The sequence below is a fragment of the Malaclemys terrapin genome, chromosome 16 (assembly GCF_027887155.1).
Source record: "Malaclemys terrapin pileata isolate rMalTer1 chromosome 16, rMalTer1.hap1, whole genome shotgun sequence".
Taxonomy (NCBI): domain Eukaryota; kingdom Metazoa; phylum Chordata; order Testudines; family Emydidae; genus Malaclemys; species Malaclemys terrapin.
This window is the reverse complement of record NC_071520.1, coordinates 21037725-21054283: the sequence shown is the minus strand read 5'-3', so window position 1 is coordinate 21054283 and position 16559 is coordinate 21037725. Positions and strand designations below refer to the sequence as shown.

Sequence of the window (16559 nt, the reverse complement as noted above, 5' to 3'; positions counted from 1 at the left end):
TCGAGGCGGCATTCTGCCCAATCCTAGGGCGGCATGGCCGCTTTTTTTTGTTTTGTTTTGTTCTTGTTCCACTCTGGCCGCCCTGTAGGGCGGCGGCACAGAGAACCAGAGTGCCCTGCAGGGCAGTCCTCTTCCTTTCCTCCCCGCCGACCGGAGCGGAGCCCTCGCGGCAGGTGGCAGGAGGCGGCACGGCAGGAGGGGCCGCGTGGCAGCGCCCCTGCTGTAGCCCTGGCCCTCCCCTTCTCTCTCTCCCACCCGCTCCCCCTCCGTACCTCCCAGCCAGTCTCCCTGCACCCGTGCTCCGGCCACACCGCAGGTTTTTTTTTTTTTTTTTGCTTTGCCGTTCTGGCCACCCCGTTTTGGTTTTTTTTTGCTTGGGGCGGCCAAAAAGCCAGAGCCGGCCCTGCCCTCATCCCATCAGAGGGAGATGGGTGTGTGTGTGCGCACTGTCAGGGTTTGCATCCAGTGAAAAAAGAACACAGGGCCCACCTGCAAACTTGGTGACTCACATAGAACCTATGGGATCCCCAGAAGACCAGGATGAACTGCACAAAGCCCCTTGTGTCTCTGGGGGTGCACCTGGAGGCCACAACCATTGGTGGCTCCTGGCAAGCAGTTACTTTGGAACTGCACAGAGTCCAGGGAAGTGCTCCCCTGAGTGCACAGATTAGCTAATACAATTGGAGCTTATATTTTTACTTATAAAATGTGCAAATCTGATCACAAACCTATTGATTAACACTAAAATGGAACCCCACGATATTATTATTATTACTATACAGTAGAACAGCAAATATTCCATAGTAGTATATGCATATGAACCCTCATCCATTTATAAGATAAAGACAATACTTTGTACCTGAAAATAAATAAAACCAGATTAGGATCATCATTTCCTGACTGTCTTCTAATGCCTCTTTCCAAAGGTTAGAGCCGCCTTTAAGCACAAAACCAAGGTGTGGTCCCTCACCAGCAGTTCCATTCGCAACATCAATGTGAAACCCTTCAACTCTGATATCGTAAGTACTCCCATCAATGCCATTTTTATCCTATTGTACTGGCTGGAAGGTTGTAGAGCAAAGCTGTGAGACTAACTGATTTTTTGGTTCACTGGCAGTTCTGAAAAAAAAAATCAAAAGAATTGTTTGATTTGGTCAAGCTGAAGTTAAAAAAAAATATTTTTTGGGGGGGGGGTCAACAAAGTGAAAAAGTTCAACAAAGTGAAAAACTTCATTTTGTGTCTAAGTCAAGGAAACATTTTTGTTCAGCCTGAAACTATGTTTCATTTTGAACTTTAACATAAGCAAATGAATTGAAGGGCTGCAGTCACAAAACCAGGGAGCAGATGTAGGATTCAACAAAAGAGATGGAGAGAGGCCCAACTAGGGACCAGATAGCAAGTGTAAAAAATCAGGACGGGAGTGGAGGGGTTATAGGTGCCTATATAAGAAAAAGCCCCCCAAATCAGGACTGTCCCTATAAAATTGGGACATCTGGTCACCCTAGGCCCAACCCAGAATAGAATAGCCAGTAGCCTGATGGTTAGGACACCTGGGAGGGGAGTGTTCGGGGTTGCAGTCCCTGCCCCCGAGCTGGGATTCAAACCTGAGTCTCCCACATCCCCAGTGAGTGCCCTGAGCATGACGCTAAAGGGTGAGTGTGTGTGTGTGTGTCCGTCCTTCTCCTTCAGAGCTTTGTGTAGCCCAAAAAATTGAAACGTTTCATTTTCAAAATGTTAAAACGATTTGTTTAGACATTTCCAAAACTTTTATTTTGTTTTGACTGAAACATTTTGCCCAAATGGACACAAATTTTGGCAAAATATTTCATTGGATCCGGATTTGCATTTTTTTTGTTGGAAAAAAAAAAAGTTTCAGCTGAAAAATGTTGCCCAGCTCTAGAGTAATATTGTGGAAAGAAAGATGAGATGACAGGGGGCACAGAAATGAATTAGCACTTGTGTCTACAGTGTATTCTATCGCCAGCGTTGTGTTGTGACTATAGGAGATACTCTGAAAGCAGAGGACTAAATTCTGTTCTCTGATAAGCCAGTGAGTAAAATTTCTAAAACGTCAAACTTGGGGCCTGATTCAAAGCCTACTGAAGTCCATGAGAGTCTTTCCATGGTCTTCCATGAGCTTTGAACCAGGCCCTTGAAGAGTTTTCTTGCTATTAACTTCAGCTGATGACCATAGTTTTTGGTTAGGGTTAGAGCTGGGTCAAAAGTCAGAATTTTTGTTTCATGGGTAATTTCGCTATTTCAAAGTTTTTGAAATTTTCAACCAAACGGAAATGTTGCAGTCATGTTGGTTTCAGCCATCAGCTGGCAAGGCTTTCAGGATCCGTGATTCCAGGGCAGCCCTGCCATGCAGACTCCCCCAGGGCCAGGGACTCCATGGCTTCCTGGCTCCCGGGCCAGCTGGCTCTCCAATGCTCACAGTAGTTGGCTCCCCGACTGCCCAATTCTCACAACCTTGGAAGCCAGCTGCCCCAAGATTTGGGCAGGCCAAGATTATGGAAGCTAGGGGGCCAGTCTGCCTGGCGGGTATGCCCTGGAACCACAGACCCTGAAGCCTGTCCCAGGACTTCCAGACTTCCAGCTTTGTGGCAGGGAACCTGGAAGCCCTGTGTGCCCCAGGTAGAGTCTGGCTGTTGGGCTTCTGTGGCAGCAGGCTCCCTGGGCTGCAGGGATCAGTCAGTCCAGGGAGCCAGTTGGCCTGAGAGTCTGGAAGCCTTGGTGTCCCCAACCCTGGGGATGATCCACATAGCAAGGCTGTCCTGGAGCTGCAAATCCTGGAAGTCTAGGAGTCCCGACTCCAGGGCAGTCCTTCAGGTGTGCTGCCAAGGAGCTGGGCAAGGTGGCAGGGAGAGATGTGAAACCTGCCTGACAGGCCAGGTTCTGCCTGTGTTCCTTCATGAGACTTGTCAAAAGTGGCAGATTGGCGTGAAACCTTTTGCTTTTGACAAATTGGCATTTTCTGATGCAAATTTGTTCCAGCAGACAATTTCCATCCAGCTCCAGGCAGAATACCTTTACATTTGAGTCCCACGAATGAACATTTGTATAAACAAATCAGTGTGTATATATGCATTCCTCTCTCTCTCCCCCACTCAAGGAGGGCTTAAGTTGTCTTGAGACAAAAGAAATTTATTTTATGAGAAAACTGGCTATTAGAAATGATAGCTTCTGAAATGATTGGCAGTGATCACTGAATAATACCCGACAATACATGTTAAATGGCTCCTTTATGGCTTGTGCTCTCTAGAGTCTAAGGTAACAGGGAGTCTAGATTGATGTTTTCAGGCTTTCATGTCCTCCAGTCAATAGCGATTTGCCAAAAGTAAATCTAGTTTCAATACTATTTTGTCTTCCAGATGACTGGGAATAGGCCGGGTACAACTCCTACAAAGATGAACACCTGGGACAAGAGTACTAATTCAGCCAATCGGATTGATTTATCAGCAGTCTGATATTAGACCCAGATTCTCTCTGAAAATCAAGCCATACCTTCAGGACCTCCAATACAGCGTCACCATTATTTTCTCACCATTAATGCCAGTAGGAACTGCTCTTCTAATCACTGCCTAATAAATTGGAAATTGCCATATTGTTTTGCCGAGTATGTACAAGTCTGTCCTCATCTGCCTCCCTTCCAGTGTGTAATGCAATCTACCACTTGGCTATTAGCAATAGCTGCAGAGTAACTAGCACTACTATACACTGGATGGTTTTGTCAATGGCGATGACAACGCTAGGGATGGGAAGGTTATTGCTATCTAAATCTAAAGGTCAAGTATTTCAGGAAAGATGCATTTTTGTGCTCTGCAAATGAAATGCTTCCTATTGTGATGTTGTAACAGGGCTAGTCTTGTTTAGCTGTGTACTCTCTGTTTACATGTAATATCTTAAGTAATCCAATTATCCCAGTGAAGCTTATTAACACCACATTCTGCCAACAGGCATTTTATTGGAACACTGTAAAGAAGCCAGACCTTGAGGGGGGAAAAAGAAAAATTCCAGCCATTCGGCCTGCTCTATAGACTTGGGACCTATGAAGCAGATAAACACTATGTCTATATACACACAAACAACGTGTGCATATTCAAAATATATATATATATATATATATTGCACACACACACACACACACACACACACACACAGACTGCTAACTTTTTAGATATTCCTTTTTCCAGATCTGCAATATATATAAATGGCTCTGACTGCCCTGCTCCAATCCGCAATGTTAGTTTCAGTTAAAGGGTGATTTCTGTCTGCTGACAAACCATAATAGAAGCTAGTTGTCTCAGTCTTTCAGATAGATCAACAACGGTCCATCACACGCATTTCACAAATGAAATTGACCTGTAGCTTCTGGAAATCAAAACCCACACTGTGACTTATCTTTCTCCTTTTAGTGGTCAGAATGAGACACTGAATTCCAACAAAATACTGTGAAGGTAGCAAGGCTGCAGATGGGTCTGTGTATTGGTATCTACAGACATATTTTAAACAGACCGCAAAACAGTCTTTTGTGATTTAAACTCTACTCAGCATTCAGCAGCTTTTGCTTCCAATACAATTCTGTAGTATCTTTGGGGGCGGGGGGACTCATTTTTCATTGGAGCAATGTCTTCCTGGTTCTCGTAGACTGTGTCAGTCGGTAAGTCACTGAAGGTAGTTTGGACACACTGAGGCAGACCCTCAGCCACACTTTGTTGTGCCCACCCAGCGAGGTTGGTGGGGAGAGGACAAGGTGGCTTTTGCCACTGACATGCCCCTATTATCTTAAGGCTGGCCAGGGGCTAATTTGGCCTCAAAAATATGCATCTTGCTCTCTTTGCTCAGCAACAATCGTTCCAAAGAGAACATTCCACCAGCTCAGTCTGCTCAGACCAAAAAGACATTGTTGCCACGTCTTCTTTCTCCTCGCCACATCTCTAACACCCCACCCCCAACGCTGCCCCATCTCACCTGGGGATTCCCCTTCAGTAGGCAAACCCCCAAGTAGTTTGTGCTTGCTTTCCCAAGGCTTTGTGACACCAGCTGTAAGGGGGCCAATGATTTGACCCAACGTTTTCAAAGTATCTTTCCCCACTTAATTGAATGTTTATACTTTCCACAGTTAAGGCCAAGGCTGATCCACTGAAGTCAATGACAATCTCCCATTGACGTTAGTGGGAGTTTTATCATTGATTTAAGGGGACCGGGATTTGTTCCCTAACTAACTAAAAAGGGAACCACATTCTGCAGTTAATGCATTAACTTAAACAAATTTACTCCAGATGTACACAGGCAAAACAGAGCAGAATTTGGCCCACTGTGTCTATCATAAATACTTGTAAATACAGACATTTATTAATTCTAATCCTGTGAGCAGAATAATTCTATTTTGTTGACAGCTAAATGTAAAAGCAGGGAAAGAAGAAAGCTAAATACTGAAGCGTCTCTCTCTCTCTATTGGCTTTTGTGCATAGGCTTGCTCTTAGCCCTTTGAGCATTGGAATAATTATTACAACGGTGTAAATACAGCAGACCCTTGTGGAAAGAGAATGTCTGTTCCAAGAGATACAATAGGAAGAGCGATTGGAATATATGGAAGCAGGTTGTTGTAACAGAACTGTACTGTGAGAACAGAGTTCGAAGTGTCTGTGTTGTGTGCTGATAAAATATTTAAACATATTTTTGATACTGAAGCACATTTTTTTAAAAACTGTGACCATGGATATAGATTTTAACCCTATTAGGCGATCTATTAGGCGATTTCTCTTCTAGTCATTACGTTATAGTAAAAGTGATGTTGTGAATGAGTCATAGGAAATACAGGGGTTTTAAAAAAACCTGGATTTTTAAATATTTATAATTCCCACTGTGCCATTTTCTCACTTTGAATGCAACTCCTTTGCTAAATTTATAGCAGTCACCTAAGTTACTGTCAGTAGCAATGATTATCATAGATCCATTTGAAAATAACATTTGACATACAGTACAACAGCATCTACTATAAAGGGTTAAGTCTATTTTTTTATCCAGGTATAACATATAATGTGGTCCCCAAAATACATCAATAGACTCAATGAATCATAAACATGATTTTTAAACACTTTGGAATATGACATAGATGTATTATATAAGGAGTGAACATTTATTAACCCATATGTATTGAGACCTATTGAAGATACTGCAATGTTTTCCAGTACATAACCTTTGTCCCATGCTTTATCTGTGCATTTTGAACATAAAGTAGTATATCTTGGTTATGTCACGTGAGTTTAGGAGTTAGAACACTGTATTATTAGTAATGGGAATGGAGTTCCTTTTGTTTGCTTCTTTAGTTTCTGATAAAGCAGTAAAAAACCACAAGCATACTGTAAATGTCCTCCCTCCCCCCCCAGTCTGTTCATCTTCTTTGATTCTATGTATTTTTCACAGTTTTACTGAATGCAGAAAATATACTGAAATAGAAATGCTTGAAATGAATCTTCAAAAAACCCTGTTCTTATCCTCAGTCTTAAAGTATGAAAATCATGCAGTTTATTTATGGGCTTGTATATGGCAGCTTTTGCAGTATTTCTTCGGGACAACATCATTTTCTTAATGGTATGAAATCTTAATTGAATGAGATGTGAGTTTTAAATTAGATGATGTAGCAAGAATGATTTTGCAAGTAAGTAATAATAAAATGTTTTTTTTTTTCCAAAATAAAACAAAACATCTTAATTTTCTAACAAGATTTTGTGTTTGTTCCATTTATTCACATGGGTTAAAGAACATTGGGAATATATAGTTTCTTAGTGAAGTACCAACACCGTGCCTAAGCATATCAATCCTTACTCATGTGAGAAGTCCCCCTGAAATACTCATAACGTGTGGCCTAATATCACCAAGATACTATGTAGGCAACGTTTTTGTTTTAAACTTTAAACTTTCTTAAGCATATTTTTAGAAAAAAACATCCAAAATTGATTTTAAAATGACCAGTGATGGAGAATCCACCAAGACCCCGGGTAAATTGTTCCAGTGGTTAATTACCCTCACCATTAAAAATGTACACCATATTTCCAGTCTGAATTTGTTTAGACAGTGGATTGTTAGACCTTTCTCTGCCAGATTGAAGAGCTCATCAGTAACTATTTGTTCCCCATGTAGATACTTACAGACTGTAAGGATTCACGTAGTTCAGGGATTCTCAGACTGGGGGTCAGGACCGCTCAGGGGGTCATGAGCTTATTACATGGGGAGGGTCACAAGCTGTCAGCCTCCACCCCAAACCCTGCTTTGCCTCCAGCATTTATAATGGTGTTAAATATATATAAAAAGTGTTTTTAATTGATAAGGGGGGGGGGTTGCACTCAGAGGCTTGCTATGTGAAAGAGGTCACCAGTACAAAAGTTTGAGAATCACTGATGTAGTTGCTGCAGAACTCTCAACACACAACCCCTGTGCTCAGGCTATGTGCTATGCAGTGAAATTAAGGTGATCAGATGTCCTGATTTTATAGGGACAATCCTGATACTCGGGGCTTTGTCTTATATAGGCGCTTATTGCCCCTCATCTCCTGTCCTGATTTTTTACACTTGCTATCTGGTCACTCTAGGTGAAATTCACCTGTGTAGAAGTGTAGCACAAGGTTTAGGTCTCACTTGAGCCCTCAGAAGTAGGACTTCAGTGGCACATAGCCCTCTTGCTGACCCTCTATACAGGACAGAATATCATTCTGGACTGAGGATTCGGGCCATAACAAAGTATATCACAAAAGCTACAAGCTTTTGCCATCCCTTACTACTTTCACATTTTGGATCCAGTTTCTTTTCCCGCCTCCTTATTTTAAACAACAGGTAATATAAAAATAGGCCAGAAATACAACAGCTCCATGATGAAACTCATATAGTGCCAAGCAGCTTAATCATCACACAAGTGCAAAAGTACAGATGTCAAATGGTTTCAAGGTTAGAGAGAGATCTAGCATAATTAATACACCACTAACTCAATTCCCACTGCTGTGTGTATACACACTGCGGTGTGTGTGTGTATTGTGTGGAGAAGCATAACCAGAGTGATTATATTCCGGGAAGTTAAAATGGAAGTTTGGGCTTTAGATGACAAGGATTCTACCGTAGGGACTGAAATACTCTCTTTATATGCTACGAAACCTTACTTCTTTTGCATAGAGCAAAGCAGCATGGAATATACTGTAAGTATCTTTTCCCTCTATCTTGTGAAAAGAAGAGATTTTCTTTTACACTTATCATCCCCGACAGAGTAATAAATGATATTATATTGTGTCTGATTTACAGCATGTTTGCCTTTAAAGTATTTTCATTACATCTTAGGTTATGCTTCTATGACCTGATACCATTTACGTCATGGATAGTTATTGCTGTAATTGCCCTCGTTCAGACAATTTTCTTCCTCAATAATTCCTTATGTTCTTTGAATTGGGAGACTATCTTTCATCTTGTCAGGGTTGGTTACAATGCTAAATATGCTACAGACATCAGCATTTTCCCAGAGATCGAATGCTTCAAATAAATTCTGAGTTGAAAGGATGCCTCTTGCTTACTGTTCAGCATGTAAATAACCAAGCAGCTTCCTTGATTGGATGACAATTCTCAGATAATTAGCCAATAAGTACCAGAAGAGAGAGGAGCAGAATATCTAACTTGCCCACATTTTAAAAAAAAAAAAAGGTAATTTACCTTCCCCCACTATTCTCCGGTGCTTGTTGTGTGAAAATTGGATTGACTGGGAGTTTCACTTTCCCATTTGAGCATTCCCCTAGATGAGTATATGCCTAACACCAAGGAAGCAGAATGACACATATAGCAGGCTAGGCACTAAAATCCAAAGCCAAGATTTCACTAGTGATTCTGAGCACTCAACTTGATACCAGGGCTGGCTCCAGGCACCAGCATTCCAAGCAGGTGCTTGGGGCAGCAATCTGCAAGGGGCGGCAGTCCGTGTGTTTTTGCCGCTTCAAGCAGTGCGTCGAATTGCCGCCGCGGACAGTGGGGGCAGTCTGTGTGCCGTTAGGGTGGCACGCACATTTCCGTGGTGGCGGCAATTCGGCGGCAGCTTCTATGTTCAGCTGCCCGTGGCAGCAATTCAGTGGCTTCTGTCTTCTGGCTGAAGACAGAAGCTGCCGCCAAATTGCCGCCGCTGCAGAAACGCGTGTGCCACCCAAACGGCACACGGACTGCCCCCGCTGTCCGTGGCGGCAATTCGGCGCGCTGCTTGGGGCAGCAAAAACAGTAGAGCTGGCCCTGCTTGATACATGATATAAAGGGGCCAGATTTTCAGAGAGTGGATAGTCAGCACCTTTTCAAAATCATGCTCTTCCAAGGTGTCTCAAGTTGGGCAACCAGAAATAGAGGCACCCCAAATCAGTAGCCCCCTTTGAACATGTTGGTCTAATTTATTAGGACCTTAACATTTTAGGAAAAGGATTATGACAACAATGGCATTGCTGCTTTCTGCAATTTTGTTTTGAAGACCTGCCCCCCCCCCACCCTCCCAGCTTGACCAAATGTAGGGAAGTCTCATCACTAATCCCCAACCCTTCATGCTCTAAAAATAGGTTATTGGGGGAATAGTGGACAAGAGTGTATTGGGAAAAAGACTCCAAGGCCCTGCCGTCACTGACTCAGAGCTCCAAGTTTCAATCTCTACAGACAGCTGAGGTGATGGCGGTTAAGGTACATTCCTCACAGGAGGCTTAAGTAGTATTTGTCAAGGTTTCGGGGACGCTTAGAGGAACGAGAGATTATAAAAAAAGCTTTGTGCTTACGCTATATTTTGCGCACAGTAAACTAAACATTGTGCATTAAGACTTGCAGATGAGTAGTCAACAGAGAGCACTCTGCCTACATGTGATTTTATACATCTCTGAGATAAATATAAAACCCAGCATTTAGGGACACCCTGGAGATTTGTCTTTCTTAGGGATCATTAGGTCCATGCATGAATTAATGTCCTGTGTTCGCTGATATGTACTTTTCCATCCCTGACAGTTCTCAGAGGGAGATTATACTTCAGTGATGAAATGCAATCTAATTAAAACAAGTTATTAATACAAATTTAAAATATTCATTTAATTATTAAAAAAAAACCATAAGACTTTCTGCTTTTTTAATACCTTTCATTTAACTGACTTGTATGCTACAGGCCACAAAATGTAGCAACCATTACTACTTTCATTTGGAACCTAGCCTCTCGGACAGTGGGTGAAATTCGCCTATACACCACTTAAATCCTCAAGGTTAAATGCAAGGTGGAAGAGATTATTTAGCATATTCTAAGGGACCATTCAAGGTAGAGTGGCCCTTTAACATCTCTGCAGCAGACATGCCAAACCTGCGGGAAAAAATGCAGAAATTGGGCTTGTTTTTGGCTTAATTGGCTTGGGAGTTGCTTGTTGACTAGTTTTTGGCTTGTAGCTTTCTGCTTGTTTGGCTTGTAGCTTGTTGCTTCTTTTTTTTGATTGGCTCCTGGCAAGCAGGGGTAAGGGGGGGGCAAGCAGGGGAGTGAGTCGGGGTGCACAGCAGGCCCACCACACTCCCAGACTGCACATAGAGTGTTGGGTTCTTAGGGATTGACTTGTTTGGGCCTGGTTTTGAAATGGGATTAGCTTGATTTCTGATTTCTTGTGAAAGTCGGGGTGCTTATTTACCGCGTGAAAGTTGGTAGCTGTGCTCTGCAGTCATAGGACATAAAAAGGGGGGTAGTGGCTTACAGACCTTGAATGGTCCTTTAGTATATATACTAACTACTTATGCTAAACAATCTTTTCCACCTTACATTTAGCTGTGATACTGGAAGTACCTTTCCCAGACCTGGAGAAGAGCTCTGCGTGGTTCAAAAGCTTGTCTCTCTCACCAACAGAAGTTGGCTCAATAAAAGATATTACCTCACCTACCTTGTCTTGCTAATATCCTGGGACTGGCACAGCTACAACTATACTAAATACAACTTTTGGTATAGACTGTGTAGTATGGAATACATATGCCAGATTGACACCCTGTAGAGATTCTGCAGAAATACAACTATAGGGTTACCATATTTAACAAATAAAAAAAAGAGGACCCTCCACGGGGCCCTGGCCCCGCCCATTTCCCACTCCAGCTCCGCCCCGACTCCGCCCCAACCCCGCCCCCTCCTCCCTCCCACTCCCAGCCAGGGGGAAAGGGCTGCCCGAGCGCTACCGGCTTCACAGTTTGCCGGGCAGCCCCCAGACCCCGCGCCCCCGGTCGGCGCTTCCCCAGCACAGCTGGAGCCCAGGAGGGGAAGCGCCCAGCCGGGGGCACAGGGTCTGGAGGCTGCCCGGCAAACCGTGAAGCCGGTAGCGCTTGGGCTTCGGGCAGCCCCTATGCCTCCGGACCCTGCGCCCCCGGCCAGGCACTTCCCCTCCCGGGCTCCGGCGGCGCAGGGTCCGGAGGCATGGGGGCTGCCCAAAGCCCGTAGCGCTCGGCTCTTAAACAGAGCCGAAGAGTCAGGGGAGGAGCAGAGCCGCCGCGGCCGGAGGCTCTGCTCCTCCCCTGACTCTTCGGCTCTGTTTAAGAGCCGAGCTGCCCGAGCGCTACCGGCTTCGGGCAGCTCCCATGCCTCTGGACCCTGCGCCGCCGGAGCCCGGGAGGGGAAGTGCCCGGCTGGCGGCTTTGGTCCGGAGGCAAGGGGGCTGCCTGAAGCCCATAGCGCTCGGGCAGCTCGGCTCTTAAACAGAGCCGAAGAGTCAGGGGAGGAGCAGAGCAGCCATGGGAGGGGAAGTGTCTGGCCGGCATTTTCCCGGACATGTTCGGCTTTTTGGCAATTCCCCCCGGACGGGGGTTTGATTGCCGAAAAGCCGGACATGTCCGGGAAAAAACGGACATATGGTAACCCTATACAACTAAATTTCTGATCATACCTTCCACTGGGGATGAGGAGAAATTTGCATCTGCAGCACCCATAAGATGAACACAATGACCACAACATTGATATAAACATCTCATTCCTGTGAAAACACAGAGAGAGGGGCAAATAATCTCATTTGTGCAGTTTTTCTTCAAAAAGGTCAGATTTGGCCCTGGTGTTTTTGCAATCAGTTCTGTGCATAGAAGGGGGTCACTGTTGTCAATAACAGATCATTTATTTGTCTAAATCTTTCAAGTCTGACTGAGAAATAACTGTTCCTTTTTTGTTTATTATCATTGCTGGGTTGGTGGTGGAAAGTGTACTATGTGCGGGTGTATTTTAAAAAAACAAACATGCAGAAGGTTGCTCAAACAATATGTTCTTCCAACACCAACAAGTAAACGCTACATTTAATATGCAGAAGGTCACTCAGCATCAGCCTTAAAAGCCAAATAATCACCACCACCCATCATTGTTTTGTAAGATCACAGTATATATAACAATGCCATACACCTATAGACTAAATGTTCAAATTGGAAAGCTGATTAACATCCAGCAAAATCAATTAGGTTAGTGCTGGCAACTATATACACAATTTGACTAAGCCTTTGCCATTATTCATGGATTCCAGAAGAGTGTCTCATCCCAGCTTGAAATAGAAGCTTTCGCAATGTTATTGATTAGCTTCTCTATGCAAGGCAAAATAGCACACAGAGAAGCCTCATGACCTAAAAGATTTGCATTGCATAAATAAAATAGTTTCTGTTCACTAAGTAGTAACACATGACAATCACATAATGAACTAAACAGCACTAGTTTGAAGATCTGCATCTAAGATGAGTGGATAGATAATGAGGTGATTGATGCCCTGTAAATACCCAGGGATTGGAAGATAGATGGATGTTTATTTTATAATGTTCAATGTACCATTGAGTGTGTCTAAGGGCTGGATCCAAAGCCCACTGAAACAAAGAGAATGACTTCCACTGATTTCAGTGGGCTTTGGGTCAAGGTTTAAGGTAGCAGCACTTAAATGACTTTTAGACGACATAGACCTCTTTGTATGGGTCAGGCTGTGGATGGAATTTCCAAACAGACATGCCCACTATGTGTTTCTTTTGATATGTTTTTGTGCATCCCGTTCAGACTGCCCAAAAACCAGCAGCTGCTCCAACATATGCAACACAGATAGGGGCGAGAACATATAACCATTATTCATGATGATGAGCTCTTACCAACTAATCAATGGGCATAGACAACCAGGAGGTTGGGGAGGAGCTCTAGTTCCTCCTAAAAATTAAGGATCACATTAAGAAAGGAAATCCTGGGTTTAGAACAGAAGCTCAAGTATCTCATTTTATTAAAAGTGGGAAAATGTAGTTATGGTACAAACCTACTCATTAAAGTGACATACAATAGCTATCATGTCAACACGTTACACTAGCTTCCCGCCCCCGACCTGAATTAAAAATAAGGATTCCTATACCTCCATCAATCCAGCTGACTTCAAGTGCTGTAACTGAATTCAAGTGTTTCTCATTGTGAGTCCAGGTTGCACAATGGGTGCTTATTGTGTCCAACTGTCCCCTACCCCCTCAGTTTGTATATCCTTGTCATGAGTGATTCTCCCCCCGCCCCATTCCACAACCACTAAACACATGCAGCCCAGCAATACATGACCAGTGTGTATTGCTTACATTTTGTGGTGGGGATCAAGGCATATCATGGTGTGACACATCTGTATAGTGGGCACGTATCCACTTTGATGACTGCCATAATACATATGCGATGAACCTCTGCAATTCCTTTCCCTATTTTCTCTAAGCAATCTCCTCTCCGTTGTGAGCTCTCTTTGGTAGCAGTTAAGGAAAATGAAGAATGGTATCAATATATCTGTCACTGCTGAGAAAAAACCCAAACTACATTTATGGAGCAGTGTAATCCAGTCATTGATTCTGGGACCAGGGATCCTCCAGGGAGCATCACAAATCCACACAACGTTCTAGCTTTTTGCACTTGGATCTGTGATTTAGCTGGGAAAAATGTATAAAACAGCTCCCCATTGCTCAACAATATGTTCTTCCAACACCAACAAGTAAACGCTACATTTAGTATGCAGAAGATCACTCTGGTGGCTCAGGAATACACGTCCTTTCTTCCAAAGTCAGTGATATTTGACACTCCCTAAATTGCTGGGTTCAGACACTGGAAGAGGAACGGTATTTATTGTACAAAATGAACAACAAAATAAGGGACAAAACCCACCCCACGCTCAACTATCACAAGACGAAAGCTTATTTGGATCAGAGTTGCCACTTAGGAGGAAGCAGTTGGGTCTGAACTGAGAGTCAGGAGTTAGCTCTCTCTCACCTGCTGTATGAATTTGGGCAAGTCACTTCACTTCTCTAGGCCTCTGTTTTGCCTCCCACCCTGTCTGTCTGTCTGGTCTATTAAGACTCTGCCATAAGCTCTTTGGGATAGGGACTCTCTCTCACTCTGTCTGCACTAAGTGCTGCTGCAGTACAAATAACCGTAACAATGAACCTAGATCTGCAGAGGAGGCTACCATCAGGTTCTTGAAAGCATAACGTATTCCCAGGTAATGGGAGACGGTTCCAGGGTGAAAGACCCACCTGACTATACACAAAGGACACGATCCAGCTGATGCTTAATCATGTGAGCAACGTTAAACACATGAGTAAATCCTATTTAAGTCCGAGATGGCTGAAGTCAAAAGGAACTGCTCATGTGCTTGAAGTCAGGCAGTTTGTTGGATTGAGCCACAAGGGCTGTTCCATCCCAAATAATGTGAAAGAGAGAAATAAATTTCTTCTTCAATCTCTGTTGTTACTTTAGGTGTTTCCAGACAAATATGCTTTTTATGAGGACATCATGCCCCTTTCGTTTCTTTGCAGTGTACATAAAACTATGCCTTCCGCAAGAACAAAACAGTCCCTCTTGGATGTACAACAACTTATTGTGAAAAGAAACAGAAGAGAATTTTCTATCTGGGTATCAAAACTCTTAATTTAATAGAGCTGCTCTTCAGATAATATGCCTGGCGAATGGAGCTATTTCACTATGAACACTTCTGACAAACTGCATAGATTTGGGTTTCTATACAAATATGAAATTTGACCCACACTTTCTAACATTGGGACTTTCCAGTTTTGAGCAAATTTGGGCCATGTTAAATTTGTTCTTTAGAAGAGAAGCAGTAAAGAACCCACCACTGGTCGCTAATGGGGGAATGACTAAGACCTTCGATGCTGGCTTCTACCTCTTGAGACATAGCTCCATTATTTGGTGCTAGACTCAGATCATGTAGATGGGCCAGAGGCTGAGTGAACACCAAAATTTACATCCCCTGGGAAATTCTGATATTATGACAACTGTTTTTGATCAGAATTGGGACAAAAAGTCCAAAGGTCAAAACTTTTTGTGGAATGAAAGGTTCCAAAACATTTCTATTCGAGAAACATTCTGATGTTTTATTTTTGACATTTTTTATTGAAACAAAATGAAATATTTTAACGTTCACAAATGGAAACGAGGGTGCTGTATAAACAGAACAATAAAAATATTGATTGAAAATTCCTCTATGCTGTTGATTCTAGAAGAGGGAGCAGCCACAATTCATTACAACCCTGATTGACATCCCCTCCTATTCTCCACCCTTGATGGCAGCCCCCTGCACGTTCTGCCCTCTCCCGCGGGACAGGAATCCAGGACAAGCAAAAGGAGCTGGATGTATAAAGGTTAATGCTGCTGCTCCTAGTGACTGTCTAATATGCAACCCTGGGAGGAACTTCAGAGAGAGTTTGTTGTGGGAAAGAGAACTGGAGGCCTGGTGCACAATGCTGTAAATCTTGCTGGCCAGGGGGTTTTGGTAGTGGCTCAAGAAGAGCGGGTTGGCATTCCCACTCCCTTGCTGCTCTGCAGCCCCTAGGGATTGTTTAAAGGCCAGCCCTAGGAGGAGGTCAGGCCGCTCTATGCGGCCTGGCACTGGTCTGCTCATAAAAGGCTAGAATTTGTGACATGAAATCTCAACTTGCTTGGAGTTTGGGCTTGGCTTGGACTAAGCAGAGTGCTTATTCAAAGCTTGGCCAAGCCACCTGAGTCTGTCAAATTGAGCTGGAAGTCTTCTGGGAACCTCTCCCACCAGATTTATGCTGTTTCTCATTTGTTGCTGGGATGCTGCAAGAACAGCTAGGTAAGTTTCAGCCCTTCCAATTTCAGTTCCAGCCAGCACCTATAAGGCCCCTGAGCACAGCGAGATGAAAAATAATGAAAACAAATGACTCTGACATTTCACACCCTTCAGTGGGCTTCAGTCCAATAATGGGTTTGGGCAAAAAAGACACAGGCACGCAGACAGAGAGAGAATTAATAAATTTTTCTGCCAGTAGGTAGCCTGCAAAAACTCCAGCTTTCATTATAGTTATCTAGTCTCACTCATTTTGGTGTAACTGGGGAAGTCTTTGTGCAATAATACTGCTGCATTTCATATACCCTCCACAGATGGTTCTTTTACTCCAATATTAATTTTATGGATTGATGCAGGTAGTTTAACACAGTGGAAAGGCTATGCTCACAATGCTTCTACCTTCTGCTTTTTTGTTCCTACAGATGGCGTTTTTATACAGTAAAATCAATTACAAATTGAATG

General features: G+C 43.5%; 1 protein-coding gene and 1 long non-coding RNA gene across 3 annotated transcripts in view; one reads left to right on the top strand and one right to left on the bottom strand.

Moving 5' to 3' along the window:
• The window catches only part of ADGRD1 (adhesion G protein-coupled receptor D1), a 251438-nt gene extending 244704 nt beyond the window's left edge, over nt 1-6734 (top strand). For both annotated transcript variants that reach the window (XM_054006447.1, XM_054006445.1), the window contains 2 exons: nt 927-1019; nt 3376-6734. In XM_054006447.1, coding sequence (XP_053862422.1) covers nt 927-1019; nt 3376-3471 — 189 coding nt within the window. In that variant the 3' untranslated portion in view covers nt 3472-6734. The remainder of the gene's footprint in view (nt 1-926; nt 1020-3375) is intronic.
• LOC128824673 (uncharacterized) overlaps nt 1-16559 on the bottom strand; it is a 178668-nt gene that overhangs the window by 46438 nt on the left and 115671 nt on the right. The gene's annotated exons all lie outside the window — the stretch shown is intronic.